At 35.9% G+C, this 23,411-nt stretch overlaps 1 protein-coding gene across 1 annotated transcript in view; it reads right to left on the reverse strand.

Annotated features, from left to right (window-relative positions):
* The window catches only part of Kynu (kynureninase), a 136,762-nt gene that overhangs the window by 60,315 nt on the left and 53,036 nt on the right, over positions 1-23,411 (reverse strand). The window contains exons 5-8 of the mRNA XM_051184741.1: positions 15,827-15,888; positions 14,433-14,504; positions 12,879-12,953; positions 10,851-10,997 (exon numbers count right to left, since the gene is read on the reverse strand). Of these exons, the coding sequence (XP_051040698.1) occupies positions 10,851-10,997; positions 12,879-12,953; positions 14,433-14,504; positions 15,827-15,888 (356 nt within the window). The remainder of the gene's footprint in view (positions 1-10,850; positions 10,998-12,878; positions 12,954-14,432; positions 14,505-15,826; positions 15,889-23,411) is intronic.

The following is a 23,411-nucleotide window of genomic DNA, read 5'->3' on the forward strand; positions in this document are numbered from 1 at the left end:
AGATATCTATCCACAGATATACCATGTATTTAAAGCAAATCACTTTGTGCAAAGCATGATCCACAGCCTATGAGGTTTGCAGAGTCAGTCATTGCCACTCTACTGATGTAAGTTTCCCAAACTCAAGACTTAAAATATATGTAGAAGGAATTGTAAGGTAGAGCAAAAGGAAACCAGTGATATGTTTCCCATCATGCTCTGGAAATGCTGCAGGATGATAAACTGACATAAAGGTGCAAAAGTTTTCATGATGAAGGGAAAGGATTTCTCATGCAGCAGTGATTCTCAACCTTTCTCATGCTACGACCCTTTAATACAATTCCTCATGTTGTGGTGACCCCCCCCACCATAAAATTATTTTGTTGCTCCTTTTTAACTGTAATTTTGCTAATGTTAGTAATCTTTTCTGATGTTCTTAAGACCCCTGAGGTTGTGACCCACAGGTTGATAACTGTTGTCCTAAAGTCAGGCAAGTAAGATATGAGTTGTGCCTGGGAAAAATACTTCAGTTTCCCTTTTCAGAAAGCCATAGGGCATACATGAATATAGACATCAGCTGCGATTCAGGTTCAACACCAATAATCCCTGAAGAGACCACTCATAAGTTTGTCCCATCACAGCCAGTTTTGAAAACATCACAGGGTGATGCATGCTTGCATTTCCAGGACTCCTGCTGAGGGAGGATGGTTATAGTCTTGCAGCCAGATAGCTGCAAATCAAGACCCTGTCTTAGAAATACCAAAGTAGGTTGTAGAAAGATGGTTCAGTAGGTAGGAACACTTGTTGCTCTTGCAAAGGGGCCCAATATGCGGGCCCCTAAACATCTGGAATTCCAGCAGATTCAAAAACTGCTTCTGACCTATGTGGGTACTAGGCACCCAGGAGGTGCATATGCATACATGTAGGAAAAATACTGCCTCTCTCTCTCTCTCTCTCTCTCTTCCTCTCTCTCTCTCTCTCTGACACACACACACACACACACACACACACTAAATAAGACTCTAAAAATGCCAACAGAATGAAGGAGATTTCTTATAGATGATTTGATGGGTCTCATCTTTGGCCACTGCCTTCCCATTGGTAGACTATTTATCTGTAGGTACATGAGCGTTCTCTAACTCAAGTAATTTTGAAGGTGACAGCACTAAACTTATTTCCTTTAATAATACGCCTGAAAAAAAGAAATGGGAAGGGAAAATGACATGGGTGACTTCTGTGTTTTACTTTTCATTTTTTTTCTACGCCATTCTTTATTGTCACAGTAGTATATAAATTAGAAAAGTTATGTACATGGATGTATACATTTTATGTTGAGTTCTTTTGTTTTTCATCACAGCAAAGACAAAGCAATCTTCCTTGACTATTCAAGAGGTAAGAAAAATGGTAGAGGGACAACCCTAAGTTTTAGATAACTAATTATATAATTTGCATCATTTGAAGAAATCTCTCTGGTTATAACATGTCCTTCAGGTGGTCCTGAAATTAGCAGGTAAATGAGGCTTGATATCAGAAAATTAACTCTCCCTAATGCCTTTTATGGGAATGGCTGCAATATCACAAATCCTGATTGACAACTATGAGGCTTGCTTTTCCCAGATCTATAATCCTAAAACAACATCTGGAGTCTAGAATACTCTTCCACTGGGAATAAATTATTTTTATCTTGTATGGTCCACTTAATCAAGTCTTAAATAAAACACCTGATAGAGATTGCTTTGAAATAGCTCCATCATTTTAGATTCCTGGGAATTGACCCTCACCAATTTATTTTGACTTAAAAATTTCTGGATTTCAAATGGGAAGATTTAAGAGTATGGGTAATTTTCTGCATGTACTGCAATTCCAAAGACCAGTTGATGGCATACCCAGTTTAAATTTTACTTCTCTCCTTACTAAAACAAAGACTAATGTTCTGCTATCAATCATTTTCTGGCCAGTCACAGAAATTATTTTTACTATCTAAAACATGCATATACACACTTGCATATATACATATGTATAGAAAAACAATTTTCAACTCTTTCTTCCTTGGATTCCTTTGATAGAATCAAGTCTATATCACGCTTCAAGAATTCTATGCAGAAATGATCTGTAATGATTATTTAAAACACATTTTTATTATAACTAAGGGAATGAAGATTACAAATGATTTTTCCAAGATCAAAACCACACTGAAGTGCATCACAATAATAGTCCTTACATTTTTGCAAAGATAATATTACACTCTTTCATGTTGCCCACTCTCATTACATTCTAGTCCATTTTCACTCTTGCAGGTAGGAAGTTTCTTTCCAGAGTTATAATAGACCTGTCTTTTAAAATATTCAAAGCCCGTCAGTGTCTTGTATGGGTCTTTATGCAGTTCACAGGGCTTGGAAGAGGCTGCTTCTCACCCTGTTGCCCTCATACCCTGTTTTATTCTTTTTTTTTCTGAAGTTTTTACATTAGAATATACTGAAACATTTGCTTCTTCATAGACATATTAATACTTTACAGTTATGAGAAAAGTCCTTATCAGAGATCCAGCCATGACAGAGAAGGTCATACCTGGACAATATCTACTCATGTTGCTAGAACTGGCTTCATCTCATAGTCTTCAAGAAAGTCACCCTGGTACACAATGCTATATTAGATGTTCCTTGTTATAATTTTATTATTATAGTGTACCATAAAATATTTGCTGATAAGTGAAAGATATGAAATTATTTCACTTTACTATAGAGAAGACAGTGACAAAATTATTTTATATGATAAGATCCTCTCATGTGAACTGCAATTCAGTTTCTCATCAGTATGACTTAATATAAAATTATGATGTTAAATTTTGTATAAAAGGTTAATTTTTGTTCATAAAAGTTTTATGCATCCTTAGGGAGGTAAACACATTGTCATAACCTCAAAGCTCATGAAGCTAAGGCAGGGGGGTCATATTATGAATGTCACTCAGGCCAGACTGGGCTACAAAATAGTGTGCACACACATTATGCTAATTCATATTATAGAATATATACCCAAATAATGTAATGTAAATTGTGTGTGTGTGTGTGTGTGTGTGATGTGTAGGTGTACTTATAAATACCTATCTCATTTAATGAACACCTTGTGGCAATGCATTATGAGAAAAGTGTATCATATTTTAAGACAAGAGCTTTTGCTGTACCTCACAGCCATAATTAATAATATACTTTGAAGTCACTTAAGATTTATAGTACTATCCAACTGTGTATTTTCCTTGTTTGCTTAACATGCCTTTAAGAGAAAAATATAACAACCAACCTTAGATCTTTTGGATTTTCCACATAGCCAACATTAAGAGCCTACACTAATACATAGGTATAATCTCGTTATGTGTTCTTCCATGCTACTGATCGAAGATTAATATATATGTTTTATGAATGTTATGATAATCATTTGCTGAAAACAACAAATGAATAGCCATCAAAAATGTTGTAAACAAACTACAGATAATGCTGTATAAACAATATATGCAATACTATTTGTTATCTGGGAGAGTTGGAATGAGCTGGAATCAGTGACATAATCCTTTGTAAAACTCTGTTAAAGATTTCTATAAATTATCGCATTCCTTCCCCCATGGGATGATTGTTGTGCTGTTCATTGAAAGAGAGAACAAAGTCCTTTCCTACGGATGGACACATTCCACCAGATAGAATAATCGATACAGGGCACATTCACGAGTCAGCCTTCAGATAGGCACAGATTCATACTCATCTGACAGACAGGAAAGAAGACACAGAGAGAACAAGAGTCAAACATGGGTTCTCTCCTGATTAAATGAAACAAGGGGAAATGCTTTGATTTTTTTTCTTACTGTGACACCAATGCATTACTGGTGACTCAGTTTATTATTAATGCATTCAAACTGACTGCACATCTTGATGCCTCACATAAATGTTATTGATATTGTACTATAACAGTTCCTGGGAATAGACTTCAACCATTAAAGCTAACATTTCTGTTAAAGGTTTAAGCGATCATTTATTTGTGCCTTCACGGATGTTAAAAATTTTAGAAAAACTGGAATTTATCCTGTGGATAAATGAATGGTTCTGGTGATCATTCTCATGTGGGTGTTGCTTTGGTATCTCTGACTTTTTACTAATTGATTTTACAAATTAGATATTTATTAGTTTCCTTTATCATTCAGTATTCAGAATCAATTGCATGCACACACTTGTGTGTTTATTCTACATATCCATGTGCAGTGGTGCATCTATCAACTGCACCTTATTTCCAGGAGACAATGTTATTCACTGAACCTGGGTTTGTTATTCTTTTCCAGCTAGGATGGCTGTCAGCAAGTCCCAGAAATCCTGTCTTCCCCTCCTCATAGTGACTGAGTGACAAGAGTACCCATGGTCATGCCCTGCTTTTTACCTTGGTGTTGGGGATTTGAACTCAGATCCTCCACTTATTTAGTTAGTGTTGCTTTCCATCTCCCCAGTCCTTCTAGTCTCTCTCCATCCCTCTCTCCTTCCCTTCCCCCACTCTCTCTCCCCACCCCTCTCCTTGTCCCTGCCACCACTCTGTGTAGGTTTGAAGAAGTTGGGTCTTCTTATGTTGCCCACCTGGCCCTAAGTTGCTGGATTCAAATGATTCTTCTGCTTTAGCTTTTCAAATCGTGGCTAGGACTACAGGTACATATCACCATACATAGCTGGGAATTAATTCAACATTACTAGCACTGATTGGACTATAACTGCTATTAGTAATTGTTAGTAATTGAAAGGCCTTATGGTTGGGCCTGATGCATAGTTCACATACAAAAATAAAAGCTGATGCACGATAAAGTGGTGCCTTGCAGAATTTTTTCTTTTAATCCACCATTTGCATTGTAGTTTAGATAGGCTATAAGAAAACAAATATATGAACATCCACATATGTATGTTACTATAATGTGTAAAAGAGATGAGAGACAAAAGCAACTCATTTATTCATCTACCCCTTCAATGGTTAACTCACTATCTGCCAGGAACCAGGTGTATTGTGTGGTATAAGACATTTGGTTGGGGACAGAGAGCAAGAAGGGTATACACTGAGATTTTTAAGACTCAAATTATTAAATGCTATAATAGTCCATTATTTAACTGTTGAAATTTCAGTACAGTCTCTTCCTCTCTTAACAAGCTGTTTACATTATTCTGCTTTCATTTGAGTTCTGATGCAGAAATAGCCACTTACCAGTTACAAATCCTCTTTCATTTTTTATCTGGAAGTGTTATTTGTCCACTATTTCTTTTTCACATGGAACTGTGTATTCCAATATATATTTACATTTATTTTCATGTTGAAACTTACAAAAATGTATTGAGTACAAACCATATGCTAAGTATTAAATATTTTTAAGATGCCATTTCTCTTAATTCTCTTTAAAGCATGGTTATGAAGTAAATATCACTACCATCTTAATTTGGTAAAGTAGACAAATTAAGATATACTGATAAGTGTGTTTTGTCAGCTTATTAAGCTACAACTTTCATATTATAAACTATATAATATACATTAACCACATATAATATATTTTATATTAGTTACTAATATGTTAATATAAAATAATTAATGCACTGTCATATAATATGTAAAGCATACAATTAATATAATTACTTAAATTTATTTATTAGTGAAAGTATTGTACAATATAAGTGTATGTGCACATGCTGTGGTGTATATGTAGAGGTGGGAGGTCAGTCTTTATGTGAATTCTAGAAATAAAGTTCAGGTCTTTAGTCTTGCATAAGTCCTTTTGCCCTCTTGCCAACCTTAATTATGAAAATTACTAGTGCACATTCTTTGTATTCTACGTCCCAAAGGAAATGTCTCACCTCATCAGTATGTGAGAGGCCTGAGTCCAGGGTACCAAAGCAAACAACCCTTTGCAGACACAGCTAAACTTCATTTCCCAGAGAATGCACAGACTGTTAATTAGTGGATTACATGAGGAAGTAATCTTGCCACTTAAAGGCAAGGCATTTGAGAAATTATTGTACTGTTCACACCCTTTATTCTATTCATTTGGTTGGTCATACCAAAGCTTTAGGGTATGAATGCCAAAGGTTCCAATCTTGAATCATGGGACCTTAATCTCTGCCTGGACAGAAGGTTGACCTCTGGGTGGCATAAGCAAGAAATAAACACTGGGTATGGTGAAGAGGTCTATGATTCTGGCTTTATTAAAGCACTAGTATATGGAAAGAAAATAATTCCCAAGGAACTTTTAACTCTTCAGTTTTGTTCATTTCATTGTTTTGATGGTTTGTCTGTCTGGTTTTGATAAAGCTGGCTCCACAGCCACTCACACTAACCCGGGACTTTCTGTTCTCCTACCTCAGTCTCCACAATGATGGAATTACAAGCATTCACTGTCAGACTCAGTTACCTATGTCTTATCATTTCTAAGTTATTGCTAGAGAGAGCATGCAATTCTTCCTTATTAGTTTCTTATGAACTGTTTTCAATGCTTGTGAAATGTGAGAAGGGAGGGAGGTAAAGGGGTAGAAAGGGAAAAACGAATTGGAATTATGGCTCAAAAACAAAGGCAACAAGTTAGAAAGCATTGGATCATCTGCTGATGTAATTAGGAAATACTATGGGTTGGCAATCCCAAACCCACTCTCCAGCACTTTCTTCTTACTATAGGACTACAAAAGCAAACTATTTTTGTGCCTATGCCCCTTTTGGCTGTCAGTTAAGAGGCACTGAGTCATGAGCAGGAATCTGCCGGACTTTTCTGGGAAAGATTTAGCACTTCACATAAAAGGGACACATGAGACAGATGAACCTGCCCTCTCTTCCATTCTTCCTTCTTGAGGCCTTAAAATGAAATGGGTCTGGAAAAACCATGTTATGACTGTGATGTGGAAAGGCAGAGGACTCCAAATCTGTCACTCAGACTTAACTGTGTTTCTCCAATACAGCTCAGCAGTCTCGGGCCACTATTGTTCTATGGTTAGCAAAAGAGAGTTCTCTGTTTGGTTTGATTTTCATTGATAGTCTTTTCATTATGCCTGTAATTCTTAATATTTGACTGAGGAAAACTTAAGAAAATGTCAGACAGTGATAAAGTAGAATTTTAAAGTGTTTAGTTAAAAATTCTGACAGTGGGAGCAGAGGCAGTTTCTGACTCTTGCTTGCTTATGGGACTGTTTTCTTCCTATTGGGTTGCCTGATCCAGCCTGGATATGATAGCCTGTGCCTGGCCCTATTGTAACATGTCATTCCATGTTTGGTTGGTGTTACTGGGAGGTCTTTTCTGAGGGGAGAGGAAGTGGAGGGTTGGAGCTGGAGGATAGCGGAGATGGGGGGAGAGGCTGGGGTGGGGAGGGAGGGAAAGATGCAGTCAGCATGTAACACAAGGGAAGAATAAAAAAAAATAAAATAAAGATGGAAATGACTAATGTAATTTCAAAACTCTAAAAGTACTATGCATGAATTTTCATGAAATTTCAAGTTGTCTTCCAAAGGTAAAATGGCATACAGCAAACCATTCACCTGGACCCAGAAAATACTGGATGCAGGCAATTTTCTTTCTCACTTTAAAATAATTAAATAGTAAATAAATTATTTTGAAATTCCTCTTTGGAAAAAAGTGGTAAGATCAGGAGTCATGGTACCACATGACTGTAATTTTAGCATTCAGGAGGAAGAGGTACAAGTCCCTAGGCTTCAACTTAAGCATGAGGAAAAAAAAAAAAAAAGAAAGAAAAGAAAAGAAAAAAGAAGCAAAAGGAAGGGAGAAAGAAGAAAATGAGTCAGCCAGGAAACTAGAGCTGAGCCCTAAGTCTGACAAGATGGTGAATCACATGATCCTGGAAAAAAATACTGGGTGTCAAAGTGTTGTGGGCAGATTAACATTGACTATTGGTTTTTCATTGTGGTGCAAACCATGGCTTTCAATTGGTAGCAATGGTTCAGTCAAGGGGCATTGTCAAAATAACTGGAGACTGTGGTGAGACATTGTTGGTATAGAAAATAAATGTTAGTAGGAACAAGTAAAAAGACTAATAAAAATCAAAAACATAGAAATCAGAGTTTCAGAAAGATGGGTGCTCAGCAATATGAAACAACCATGTAGCTCCAAAAGTAGATAAATATCGATATTTAAACTGATGTCTTCTGACACTTCTTGGTCTTTCCTATAGTTCTTATCTATTCTGTTTCATTTTCTTCAACCTTGCCACCCAAATCTCAGACCTTCCCCTTGCTATGAAAAGCACTTTCACATACAAAACAATGCTCTGGTATCAACTTTTCTTCTATGAATTTTTTTCTTCTTTGATACCTACTGCAAACTTAATATTCTTCTTTCCTTCATAACTTGTACACTCAAGGGTCAGAGAACACTGTATGAAAGGGTAAGTGACTATAAGCATTAGAGGACCAGTAAATCTGTAAGAGTCTTCTAAACATAACAAGGAATGTAAAACCACAGTACCTCAGCAATATGGTTGCTTAATTATACACTGTCTTTTAAATTAATTTCAAGATACAAAATAAATCCAGATACCTATCATTTGTGTTATTATTGTCATATATGCATTTTAAACTACCTTTCAAATTTGTGAGTAACTTTGAAATTTTTGTTTTAGGACTTTGAAGGTTTTACTTCATAACCAACTCATTGATATTCATTGATCTATTCACTGTCATTTCTAGCTGCTATCATGCTCAATTTCAAGAAAGTTTCTCCTCTTTTACCTTACTAATTCAGTCTTAACAGTGATCATTTTAGGTTACCTTCCCCCTTACAATTGTCAATTTTTTTCTTGAGTGACACCTTTAATTTTCTCCCTGTCTCTTTCTTCAGCTTTATATTCACAGACCACACAGGGGAGTTACATAAGTCTAATTTTAAATTAGCCTAATTTCTCAACTTCAGTTAAGAGAGAAAGCAACTTTCCAGCAAGAGGGTAAATATTTGTTAAAATAAATTTGTTAATGGGTAAATCTAAGTCAGCCATATCCCTAGTTCATTCCCATGGCATCATACCATGTAGACTGGAAATGCTCATTTTTCCCTTCATTTGTTTGACTGGATGCACCATGAGAATTGGACTCTATAGACATGTTAAATGAATGACAGCCTGTGGCACACTTACAGACTAGTTTCATCAATTAAATCCCTTAGCAGGTATTAAATATAACCTAATAAATATTATTTTTAAAGATTTTTTTCATTTTACTCATATTTTAAATATGCAAATATTTTGCCTGCATGTATGTACATGTACTTCAGGTGTGCCTGGTACCTCAGAGGCTAAAAGAGGGCATTGGTTTCCTGGAATAGGAGTTACAAATAGTTTGAGCTGCCATGTGGACGTTGAGAATGAAACCTTGGTCCTCTGAAATAGGAACAAGTGCTATTAGCCAGGGAGCCATCCCTCTAACTCCCGCATTTTAATTTTAATAGGAAATAAAATCCATATCTGGGACATTTCCTACAATTTCATATTCAGTGAAGAGAGTAGAAGTCAGGGTGGGGGGGCACTGTTTAACAGTATAACATGAGGCAACCATGACGTGCTTCAGACACTACATTCTTAACTCTAAGTATATGGGGTAGATGCTGTTCTTGTAAACTTTTGAAACCGAAGCTCAGAGATGTCAAGTAACTTGCTAAGGACCATATAATGTAGTAATGACCCAGCCAGTGTCTGAAAACTTGACTGTGTGATTGCCAAGCTCATGGTTCTCTGCTATCTTATCTCCTTTCTATGGAGGTTAATGAGACATGCTTGCACACTAAGGGAACATTGTTGCTGACTACTTGCAGGACATTTTAAAACACAAGCTTTATTGGCCTCCATTTATTTTGGTGGTTAAGATTTAATATCTAGATTAATAAGACATTATCTTTATATCTTTTGTATTGCACCACTCTCACAGTTATCCATCAAATCAGCTGGAAGCCCTGGTTGGAAATTCCTAGAGACCACTAAAAATGGTGTTAAATTTCATTTCATTAGTTCCATTCATTAGCTTCAATAACTGCATATATTATCTGGATTTCACATATATAGTAGTCCTATAACTTATTAATGTTCAGAATAAAAGTCAATTGTCACCTTTTTAATGCAAGCCTTGATTACATAATCAAACAGAACAGCTACTTAGCATTTTAAATATAACTTTTGAGTATTGAATTTTTCTCCCCCTTGATTTCTTTCTTATAGCCCAAGATTAATGAAAAAAAATTCTTAAGTCACTTACTTATACACAGAAACATTATATACAAATAAGAGGAGTTTAATTTTGAATTAATAGTATATGGGAACTCAACACTTTTGCTATGGATAGTATTATAAGTCTAGAAGATTGTTAGAAATAAAATGGCATCCTTGAAATCACTTGAGTATAACTCATTCTACGAATAAGTCTGCATTTGCTGCTAATAGAGTCCATATTTTCCTTTCTAGAAGTACCTAGCTCACATTTAGAGCTGGTTTATATTTAGAATGAGTTACAGTAAGACAATTTACTGAAGTTTGCCTTTTAACAGTCCTTCATATCTTGAAGACCCTAATATTTCATCCCCATTTTGCAATCTGAAGAGTCACATCATACGTGCAAAATATGTTCATTCTGGACCCTAGGGGCTCACATAAAGATAACATTATTATGAATGAGGTTGAAGCATTGATGTTGCATAAACATGGCTTGAAATATAGAAATCATAACAATAATAGTAATAATGTCTTAAAATTTAAGTCTTCTGATTTCTAAAAGAAAAAGGATAACTAGAACTATTTAAAGCACACATGAAATAATGTAGGTGGACCACTCTTGAGCAGAGTGCTGCCTGGGGCACCGACAAGGAGCAAAGAGTGATCTACCTTTGCTTGTCCAGCTTTTGTAATGGCAGGCATGTCGAAGAGCTGTCCAGTATAAAACTGCACGCCACTGAACAGGATCACTGCAATCGAGTCTCCTTCCTCCTCAATTACTTTCAGTATGTCCTCCATCCGTAAGGTCTCTTCCCCCTAAGTCAAATTTAGTGCTAGTTACAGAGTATGACAGTCATAAACATGTTACTCATATCCACAAATGTCTTTCTTACATAAGGGGCAATTGAAGGGAATTATGCTTTACTTTAGGGATGCTCTTCAGAAATCTGGCAAAAGAATATCACTGGGATACATTTGATTACAAAGAAATAAAAAACAAAGTACTAAGGAGGTTTCTTTTAAATGTCATTCTGCACAATCTCATTTTTTCTTTTGTACTTCAGTTTTCAATTAATCTTTATTATTTACAAACCCACAAATTGTTTTCCAATGATTTTATTCCAATAAAAAAGCATGGAGTCCATGAAATATAGCAAAGCTGGAGGTTCATATTGCGCTTATCAAGTTAGTGGTACTTTTTCCAATGAAAACTCAGTTACACATCTTTTAACTGAGTTTTGCCAAATTGACGTTCCAATTATTTCAAAATTTAATCTTTTCCAAACTAATGTAAAGATAATGAGAACTGCGAAGAAAACAGACCGAAATAAAGTACCAAGAACAAAGTTGCTCTAACCTCTTCACCACAACTAATGATTGAAATTGTCAATGAAATGAGATTCAATCTTGAAAGAGTAGCTTGTGCTGTAAGAAATCAGATAATCATGAAGAATCTGCTTGGGGTGAGCAGGTTTGACATGCATCCAAATTTCCACAAATCTCTTGTAATAAACATGACATAAATTTGGGTCAGTGCATTCTTAATTGACCCAATATCATGTAAAAAGCTCATTAAGATGATCCTATAATATCCTTCCATATAAGTGTTCAAATATCTTGCTATTGGCCAAGTTCCAAGTTAGAAGACTCGTATGGAAGAGGAGGGATGGTGTGTGTGTGTGACTGTGTGTGTGTATGTGTGTGTGTGTGTGTGTGTGTGTGTGTGTGTGTGTATGTGTGTGTGTACAGTTTCTATTAGAAGAACTCTGAAGCTTGTTTACCAAATAGGAAAAAATTTGAAGTCTCTATTTTATTAGAAATGCACTTTTTATACATATAAAGAATGAACCTAGTAATTATAAAAATCTACTTAGGGAACTAGTGGCTTAAAACTCTTAAAATTGTAATACAGTTTGACAACAATTTACAAAAAAACATACTAAAGAGAATATGTAATTCATGTGTCTAAAGACCTCCTTGAATCAAATAAGAGATAAAGGTGTTAGTGAAAAAAACTCCCATTCATGTGGATTTGAAGCTGTGCAGTAATGCAAACAACTGGTTAGAGTAGACGCAAAAGACAAATTGCTGGTCATATGTCATCCTGAAACTTGGTTTCTGGTGGCTATGTTCACTTACACTAGAAACCTTATTTATATAGCATATGTGAAAACAGGAACCTCTTACAGATATGAAAGTCTTTTATACCATTAAATTTGCATGTTGGTTACTACACATATTAGAATTCCAGACTCTCCAAATTATTGGCTTTAGAAAACTTACTGTATTTTACCTGTAAAAAGAATTTGACACTTTGCAAAAGAACATGAAAGAGTCTCTATGATTTCACAATGATTTCTAGTCTTTGATTTGATTTTAATGAGATCTATTGCTACTGTATTTGAAATTTAAAATGGAATACCCTATTTGTCATCACTTCTCACCTGCTAGACTACTATGGACTCCATTGGTATAAAAAGAAACATTTCTTGTCATGAATCTAGGCCTTGAAAATGAAAATAAATATATTTCCCATTTGTTTTTCATTTTAAACAAAAGGATTTAATAATAAAAAATGAACTGATCTCTTGTGCTTTCATGGAAGTTACATCAAAGCCATGAAGATAATAAACTTCTGAGGAAAATCAATGGACAGTAAGTAGAAGTACAATGAACATTTATTTCTTTCTTAAATACCTGTCTTGGCTTTATCATCCGCATACTTTTCTCAACATCAAGTCCATGAAGTTGAATCTGTGATTCAATAGCATACTGAAAAAGAAAGAAATTATATTCATCAAATTAAGTTCAAAGCACAGCAATCTGTTAACATAGCTCCTCTGAAAATAAATAATAAAAGAAAATAAATAATAAAATAACAATGAAATCATATCATTATATTAAACCACATATCACAGGTAAAAAGAATAGCTACATCAGAAAGGACCTTCTTAATGTAATGGAGCAAGAATTAGGGCACTTATTGAAATATTGCATACTAATGGTGATCAAAAGTGCAGTTGCTTTTGGAAATAAGGAGATTGCTACAGTAAAACTCACCTACTGCAAATCACAACTGGGGTTAGTAATGTAACCAAGGAGGAGAGCTTGAAGTGCTGGGCTTTAGTTAGGATGCACTAACAGCTCACCACAGGAAGAGTCAGCAAAGACAGATCACATTTAAAATTCCATGGAGAAAATAAGATATGCAGGCAACAACATAACTAAGAAGAGCTGGAATTGTCTTCAAGGTAGCAAGGTCTCAATCTTTCTTTTCTTTTTGAAAAACAAAACAAACAAAAAAAAACCCATGCTTTAAAAATTACAAGATGTGGTATTGTATAATAAAAAGATAGGAATGAAGTTTCTTTAAAACTAAATGAAAAAGTTTCATCTGTATATGGATCCAGAAGAATCATTATTATTTGAGTGAGCCACGAGAAATCCTTTAACCTCTGTGTAGGGCTGTATTTATATGTACATTTTGCTGTATATGTTCACATGTATGTATAAAAGCCATTGGTCAATATCAAGGTGACTTCTCTTGGCATTCTATTCCTTGTTTTGGAGGGGTGGGGACAAGGTCTCTCATTGAAACTGAAACTTACTCACAAGTCAGAGAGGCTGTCCAGCAAGCCTTAGATATTCTTTTGTCTCTCTTGTCTCCTGTTTAGGGACTATAGGCCCACACAGACACACTCAGCTTTTTTTGTGAGCCGTAGATATCCCAATACTTATGCCTGTGTAGCAACCTCTTTGCAGACTTAGCCATTTCTGTGCATCAGTATTTTAAATCTTTCATAGTTTTTTCATAGAAAGGAATCAATAAATATTACTAGCATACTATGACAAAAGTGATGCAAATTCAAGTTCATATGACAATTTAACATTGCTAAGGATTAAGCAGTGGAATTCCTATCGATTTCATTTTATAAAATCAAACAGCAACAGGAATTAATAAAACATTTATAACCACACTTGATTTAGGGAACAATTTGCTCAACATCTTTAAAAGGACTAATAAATCAATGTCTCCATTCAGTCCTTTTTTCCCTGAACACATGTTTTACTTGAACAAAAGAAATAAATCTACTATCTAGAAAAAAAACTTAAATCAAAAGCAGTTGACAGATCTTTTTTAGTCAGCTTACTTGGAAATAACTAGCGAATAAACATTCAAGTCAGAAAAATGATATGTCCCGTTAGGAAGAGTAGAAAGAACATAAATATAATTTAAAAAAAAATGCTTACATGATCAGAAGGAAAGGCTTTGGCTTCTAGAAGAATCTTGTGCCGCTTTGGTGTAGGCTTAAAGAATGATAACTACAATGAAACAGAGTTATCGAGAAGCATTAACACACAATTTACTCATTTGCTCCCTTATGCCACACTCTCATATTGTAAGCGCCAACATTTTTAAAGACATTAATTAATTAAACATCTAAGATACCTGACAGGGGTATCTTTCCAATTAGCCTAGTTTCCAATGAATTATGAAGAGGGTGAAGATACTGGCTCATTACATTTATCAATGGAAAACAAACTCAGAGGAAAATGTAAAGCAGATAAAAACATATTCTAAGGCTTTACCTAAATGTTAATTGAAAATTTATCTTCTTAAGCATTTAAAGGTAATTTCTCTGGAGTGAGGCTGAAATAACTTGTTCTGTGTGTGTCTTATTTACATATCTTACACTGCCAATTTGGTTCCCTTTATTAAATTTCCCTTTTGATGATTGTTTGCTTTATGGTATTTTGGTTTAGGTACAGCTAAATGTGCCTCTATCATCTCACAGAAGTCCTGTCCATCATAGAGGAACCAGCCAGGGTATACTACTGATCACTGGCCCTTTCATTTCTCCATGAAGTCCCTGAACAACAGCTTGGTACAGATTCTGATACAGATGACAACACCTTTCAACAGGAAGGTCATCATTGACCAAGTTGTTAAATTAATTTTCACATATTACCTCATTGAGTGCTGCACATCTATGAGGAAGACACTGTTACCCCATTCATTACAAAGGGAAATACTATTTCTCAGAGACACTGAAATTTTTGATCAACATTAAACAGATACTAAGTAATTAGTTGGGAGTCAAAACTAAGGATGTATGGCTTGGAAACATATTCTTGTATGTTTCCATCAGGGTGTGCCATTTAGTTTGTCTTTTTTGTCCCTATGTATGAATGAACCACAAAGGTATTTAACCTTTGTCATGTATTTTGTCATGTAGCACTTTTGTTTTGATAACTATGATGGATCACATGGTGCTAACAGTGAAATATATTTGGTGCATTTTAGTATAACGTTAGTAACAATCAACTTTTTTTTCCAGCATAGGGAACTGACCAACCAGTAAGCATTCTTACGAATCAATTTTTTTACTTTCAAGTACTACTACTATTTTCCTTCTGCTCTGTGATAAGAACTCATTACTCTAAAGTTCTTTGTAAGAAGCAACTCTTCTATGATTAAGAGGGAACCATGACATCATGGTCTAGAATATCCTGGTGAAAATGTAAATAATCTCACATGTTAATAAATAGCCCGTTAGAATAGCCTTATGAATTTAAGATTCTTTGAAACATATCATATTATGCAAATGGGAGAACTCAAACCACAGATGAAAATGATACATTACCAGTAGAAGATGTAAATTAATAGTCAAAGCATTCATTAGAACTATTTCTTTTTCATGGGCTCCTGGAAAATAACAAAATGCATCATATTTGAGATTTTCTTATTGGTTTGGAATGTGGTTGGAAAACGAGGCTGTAACATTACGTGATCATATCAATGTCATTAGAGATAAGGTTACATTGACATGTCACTATGAAAATGGAGGATCCCCACATGACCCATTTACCAAGTTATACCTGGAATTACATCCATATAGACAGTTAAAATATTGTATTCCCCTTTTGATGCTATGAATAACAAAACGTAAATAATAATCATTTTCTATAACCCACAAGCTCAGAGTTATTTATACTATTGTTAGTATGCAAAATCTCCAAAGAGTACTATTATGTGTATACATCTTCAAAATAAGCTTAGAATATTAAGGTTAATCATATTTTTAAAGTTGGTTGTTCATGACACCAAACTAAAGTTTATCTTCATTAACAGAAGTCAACTCTGCCAAATGTATCTCATTGTTACCATGGTGAGATTGGTCCTAGCTGTCAAGACACAAGAGCTGCATGGCCAAATACCACAGCTCAAATACCTTTCTGAATCTCTGATTGATGGGGATAAAAAGATAAACTCAATGTATACCATCTGATGAAAACATGCAAAATTAACAAATCTGTTACCTATACACCATAGGACCTGACTCCCAAGTTTGGATAATTGGAAGTAGATGGGAGACAGAGCCTACACTTGTGATGTGACTCAAAGACACTTTCATACCTTCTGGGGGTTCAACTTTCCAGATGTTTTCTTAAAAAAGAACCATAACAAACTAGACCTATTTAATGGAAATGATTTCCTCACTGACACTGAGGAAAATATCAATCATAAAGCTTTTAGAGAAAATAAGTGATGCTAGTCATACACTTTTTACACACAGGCATACTTGTGATAGAGTTCCCTTTAGAAACACATAAGTTGGTTACACAATGAAATTCTGTTGCAAAAAAAAAAAAAAAAAAAGGTAGAAAGGAAAGAAAAGAAGGAAAGAAAAAGAAAACTCACCAGCTAGAATTCCAACAATTGGGAGAAAAGCAAGTAGTTCACAGAAAAATCAAGGCTAGCCTTAGCAACATAGAGTAAGACCAAGTGCTGACAAAATAAATGTATCTGGATGCAGTGCTGGTATATGCCTCTAAAACCTACACCCTTGGGGGGTAGGGGAGAGAGAGGAGTGTTATGAGATCCTGGAAAATCCCTCTAGCTACACAGTGAAATACAACCTCACACAGCATTTAAGTTGGCAAGTGTAAAAATGCTAAAGCTTCTCTGAGTGGCTGAACTCAATGCACCAACACAAGCATGTACCCTGCTGTCCTTAGGACATGGGAAGACCCATTCCCCCAACACCTCAGATTAAGCAATATCCTGGCCCTTGTCTGCAAGGCTACATCTTCCTTGATATATCACTTTCTTGGTCTAAACCAAGGGTTCTTAGTGCAGGTGTAGGTAGGGCTTGATGTGGTGAAGATGTATCACCAGGTCTACAGAAGTGACTAGGGCTGTACATGGAGGAGATGAGTATCTGAGATCCCAGCTGGACAACCTTACTCTCTAGGCCCTAGCTCCCAGTGGGACTTCCAGAATTCTACCCCCAACCAACCAACTCCAAGAGACCTAGCAGCAACTTCCCTACACCCCCAATAATTCCCCACTACATCATTGACCACTGGAGCCTTGGTCCCACCTGCACCTGGAGAAGCGATCAACTAAGCCACAGGTCCAACTGCTCCTGGAGGAGGAGCAGTCACATAAGCCACAGGCCCCACCTGCACCAATTGGAGAAGAGGGCCACCCTGAAGCACAGATTCCATCTGTACTAAAGCGATGGATAGATGTCAGTGTAAGAATACCTTCAACATTGATTGTACTCCAGGAATTTGGCCCAATGGTTAATTGTAGATTTATGCATATGCTTCCATCCATTTCTGGAAGAGGATTCTAGCTTCTCTGGGGTTGTGGATTGTAGGCTGGGTATCTTTTTTCATGTCTGATATCCACTTATAAGTGAGTACAAACTATATTTGTCTTTCTGGGTCTGGGTTATCTCACTCAGGATGTTTTTTTCTAATTCTGTCCCAATGTGTAGGCTGTCAAAGGAGTAACACCATGCTGGGCATAACCTGATAAGCCACAGCCTCATGGCAATACATAGATTGATAGAAATGGGTTAACAATTAAGACAGAATTAGCCAACTAGAAACACTACTCACTGGACAATGGTTTCATAGTTAATATAGCATCTGTGTGTTCATTTTGGGGCTGAAGTGATGGTGGGACCTGTTGTGCCAGAAAACTCACCTTACAATTTTGCCTGCAAATTTAGGATATCATTGTTTGTTATCACCGAGTAGTATTCCATTGTGTAAATGTATCACATTTTATTTATCCATTCTTCAGTTGAGGGACATCTAGGTTGTTTCCAAGTTCTGGCTATTGTGAACAACTTTGTTATTAACACAGTTGAGTTGAGCAAATGTACTTGTTGTGTAATGTGCTTCCTTTGGCTATATACCAAAAAGTGGTATTTCAGGCAGGGTCTTGAGGTAGGTTGATTCCTAATTTTCTGAGAAATCTCCATACTGATTTCCACAGTGGTGGTACAAGTTTGCACTCCTACCAGCAATGGAAGATTATTTCCCTTTCTTAACATCCTCTTGAACATAAGCTGTCATTAGTGTTTTTGATCTTAGCTATTATTATGATCCATGTAAGATGGTATCTGAGAGTTGTTTTGATTTGCATCTTCCTGATGGCTAAGGATGTTGAGCAGTCCCTGAAGTGTCTTTCCACCATTTGAGACTTTTATGTTGATAATTCTCTGGTTAGATCTGTACCCCATTTTTAATGGGATTATTTGGTATTTTGATGTCTAGGAGTCAACGTGAGATCATTGACTCCAGTCTAACAAAAGGGGAACCTGTATAAGACCAAACTAGACTCCTATAATATTGGTGACAATAGTGCAGCTGGGGCAATATATAAAGCCACTGGCAGTGGACCCAAGATCTTACTCTAGTGCACAAACAGACTTAGTGGGACAGACTTAGTAGACTGACTAGGGTGCTTAGGAGAGACCTAACCCTCCCCAAGGAGCAGATGGGAGGTGTGGTGGGTGTTGGAGGGATAGGAGGAGAGGAGGTATGTGGAACTGGGACTGGAATGTAAAAAATAATAAATAAAAAAGAAAATGGTTAAAGTGAATAATGTCAAAAATTCACAGTACAAGTGTGGAATAAATTACTTCTGCCAAAAATAAGATGAAGATGATGATGATGATGATGATGATGATGAAGAAGAAGAAGAAGAAAAGAAGAAGAAGATGAAAAAGAAAAAGAAAAAGAAGAAGAAAAAGTCAACAGCATAAAGAGCAATATGACCAAACCAGAAAGTAGTGGTTCTATAGCAGCAAGACCTGAATAACCTAGTGCAGATGAAGCAGAAAAAAAAACAACCAGATGAAAATTTGAATAGACCTATACCACTTAAGTATTTTATAGTTTAATATAGTACTTGAAGTTCTAGCTAGAGTAATAAGATATCAAAAGGGGACCAAAGGGATACAAATTGGAAAGGAAGAAGTTAAAATTCTGCTATTTGCAGGTATTGTGACAGTATACATAAGTGATTTTAAAAAAAATTCTACCAGGGAATTCCTACAGTTGATAAACACCTTCAGTAATGTGGCAGGATACAAGACTAACCCAAAGAAATTAGAAGCCCTCCTATACAGATGATAAATGGGCTGAGAAAGAAATGAGAGAAACATCATCCTTCACAATAGCAATAAACAGCATAAAATACATTGGAGTAACTCTAACCAAACAAATGAAAGATCTGTATGACTTTAAGTCTCTGAAGACAGAAATTGAAGAAAGTATCAGAAAATGGAAAGGTGTCTTTTGCTTGGATATGTAGAATCAACATAGTAAAAATGGCAATCTAACCAAAAGCAATGTACAGATTCAATGCAATTGCCATCAAAATCACAGCACAATGCATCACAGACCTTGAAAGAACAATACTTAACTTCATAGGGAAAAAAACCCAGGACAGCCAAACAAATCTGATACTATAAAGGAATTTCCAGAGAGATCACCATCCATGAATTCAAGCTCTACTATAGATCTACACTAATCAAAACAGCTTGGTAGTGGCACAAAAATAGACAGGTGAACCAAAGGGATCTATGAACCCACATACCTATGAACACAAGATTTTTGACAAAGAATCTAAAAGTATACAATAGAAAAAAGAAAGCATCTTCCACAAATAATGCTGGTATAACAGAGTGTAGAACAATGAAAATACATGCATGGTTATCACCATGAATAAATCTCAAGTCCAAATGGATCAAAGGCCTCAATATAAATCCAGCCATACTGAACCTCAAAGATGAGAAAGTGGCACATTGGCACAAGGATCACTTCCTGAATATATCACTAGTAGCACAGACACTGAGAACAACAATTAATAAATGGGAACCCCTGAAACTGAGAAGCTTCTGTAAGGCAAAAGACACAGTCTACAACACAAAACAACAGCCTACAGAATGGGGAAAGATCTTTACCAACTCCACATCTGATGGAGGGCTGATCTCCAAAATATATAAAGAACTCAAGAAACTGGACATCAAAATAATGAATAATCTAATTAAAAATTGAGATACAGATAGAAACAAAAACTCTCAACAGAATAATCTCAAATGGGTAAAAAGATACTTAGTGAACTGTCCAACATCCATAGCCATCAGAGAAATGTAAATCAAAACAAATCTGAGACACCATCTTACACCTTTCAGAATGGATAAAATAAAAAACACTAATGACAACTTATCGTGGAGAGGATGTTGAGTAAAGGCAACATTCCTTTATTGCTGGCAGGAGTGCAAACTTGTATAGTCACTTTGGAAATCAGTGGTATGTCATATAACTGCAAATCAATAACTCAAGACCCAGCAATCCCACTCTTGTATATACTCAAAGGATCCACAATCATACCACAAGGACATTTGTCTTATGTTAATAGCAGCATCATTCATAATAGCCAGAACCTGGAAACAACCTAGATGACCCTCAACCAAGAAATGGATATAGGAAATGTGGTACATTCATACAATGGAGTCTACTTATTGGTTAAAAAGCAATGGCATCTTGAAATTTGCTGGCAAATGGATGGATCTAGAAAAACAAAACAAAACAAACAAACAAAAAACATCCTGAGTGAGGTAACTTAGACCCAGAAAGACAAACATAGCATGTACTCACGCATAAGTGGATTTTAGAATTAAAGCAAAGGATAACAAACATACAGTCCACAACGACAGAAAAGCTAGGTAACAAGAAGGACCTTAAGAAGTACATACAAGGCATCCCCCTGGGACAGGGAAATAAACAAGATTTCCTGAGTAAATTGGGAGTGTGGGAGGAGGGCTATGGGTGGGAGAGGAGGGAAAAGAGGAAGAGGGAAGGCACAAAAGTACATGAAGGAACTGGGTGGTAGAGTTGGAAGAATGACACAGAGGTAGAGCAAGAAAAAAGATACCTCATAGATGGAGCCTTTAAGAGGTTAGTGAGAAATCGAGAAATCTGGCACCAGGGAAATTCCTAGGAATCCACAAGAATGACTCCAGCTAAGACTCTAAGAAATAGTGGATAGGGTGTTTGAAATGGCCTTCCCCTGTAATGAGATTGATGATTACTTTAGTTTTCATTATAGAACCTTCATCCAGTAGTTGATTAAAGCAGATGCAGAGATCTACAGCTGAGCTTACTCATGGCATTTCTCCCCCACTTTCAAGGGCACACTCATTATTGAACCAATTCTTTGTCAACAGACTCTCAGTACTTAGAAGATTATTTTTCTCATACTATTATCCCAACTTTGACTACTACATATGAAATCTACGAGAGCACTTCACCAAATGCCTTCCTAACCTACTACTGAGCCTATCCAAAGACAGGGTCTATTTATTTAAGATGCAAATATGCATACCCAGGTATACCCAGGAGAGATGCTAGAATTAAAGTCTTGAAACACTAAGAGAAATGTTTACTGTGAGTATAACTAAAGGTACTTAAGAATAAGTTATTCTTAACATCACAGTAATGCCAACTGAACTAATTTTTAGTTTATTTTCAAAAGGAAGTTTATCTAATTGACCTCATGGGTTCAAGTTGTATCTCTGAAAACAACACAGTTCTACAGTATTTCAATATTACCTAAGAGATAAATTGTTTAAGTTAAATGAAACTCTTTCAAGTTGCCTCTCCTTGTTCCCTTTCCTGTCCTAAGAGCCTTCTTGGAATTAATGAGGAAACATCATGACCTAAAATTATTCAGAGCATAGATTTTTTTGAAGCTTCCTGAAAGCGTAAGCCTTGGGAGGCTGCTCCCATTAAGGAACCACCTGTGATTTTTCTTCGATAAATGTCAAAACTGGAGTTGCTTTATCTTAGGTGAGTGTTCCCCGCTTGTTTTTGGTAACTAAACACAAACACTGCCACTGCCTCCTTATATTGAAGCCTGGCAAAGTAATACTTATGGAGCCATTACTCTGAACAGATCCTTTTTAATTTCGGAAATGTTTGAACAGCCACTCCTGGGATTCTAAAGAGCGATGAACCATCACAGACTCTGTCCAGGAAGTTCACCAACATATTGAAATCTTCAGCTTGTATTATTTCACACAGCCTTCTTAGCAATGAGATGAGGAATCTATTGTGGGTTTCCTTCATTGTATCAATATGAAAACTGATAGCCAAATAGAACTAGCCAAGTCTCACAAATAATGATATTTTTTTGTTCAGAATTACATTTGGAAGCACTGTTTATAAAACATTCCCCATAAATCAAACATGGGAGACCCAAGTTCATAACTAATATCCTTCTTTGTCTCTATAATCCCAATATAATTTTAAAGTTTTTGCAAGTTGAAATGAGCAAGTCCCCAAGCTGCTTACCGTCTGGTAAGAGAGTCCAACATGGACTGTCATATCACCTTCCCTCTCCTTTATTAAGCAGATGAAAATGCTATTGTGCATTTGATGTCAGGACTGCAATTAGGCAAAGCCCCAAGGACCTTTTTCTAGTTGCAAATTTCTATGGCCCATAGGGATGGCCAGAGTATTGAAGAGGGTCTGGGAGAGTTGAGGCAGATTACCTGAGGACCATTCCTCCTCTTTGGTCAACCCCAAGTTTCATAAAGGAAATTTGCTCATATTACATTTTCCAAATATCAAGTACATGCATCTGGCCTTTGTTGATTTTTATGTATCCAGGGGAAGTAGACTTAATAATGATCCTAATAGTATTCTCCAGCACATCTATTTCTAGCACCTTGATAATATGACATTAATTATAAGGAAAGTCACCCCATGTTCCATGTGTTATGGAATTGTTGTCTTTATATAAGATCTTTCATTAATAGTTTTTATTTATATAAAAAATTGAAGTTCTTTGAATAAATATAGCTTTTATTGTCTCTTTTTCTGTTCACTCTAGAGCCATCAATGTATACATATGTACATATA

This window comes from Phodopus roborovskii, unplaced genomic scaffold (assembly GCF_943737965.1).
Source record: "Phodopus roborovskii unplaced genomic scaffold, PHOROB, whole genome shotgun sequence".
Taxonomy (NCBI): domain Eukaryota; kingdom Metazoa; phylum Chordata; class Mammalia; order Rodentia; family Cricetidae; genus Phodopus; species Phodopus roborovskii.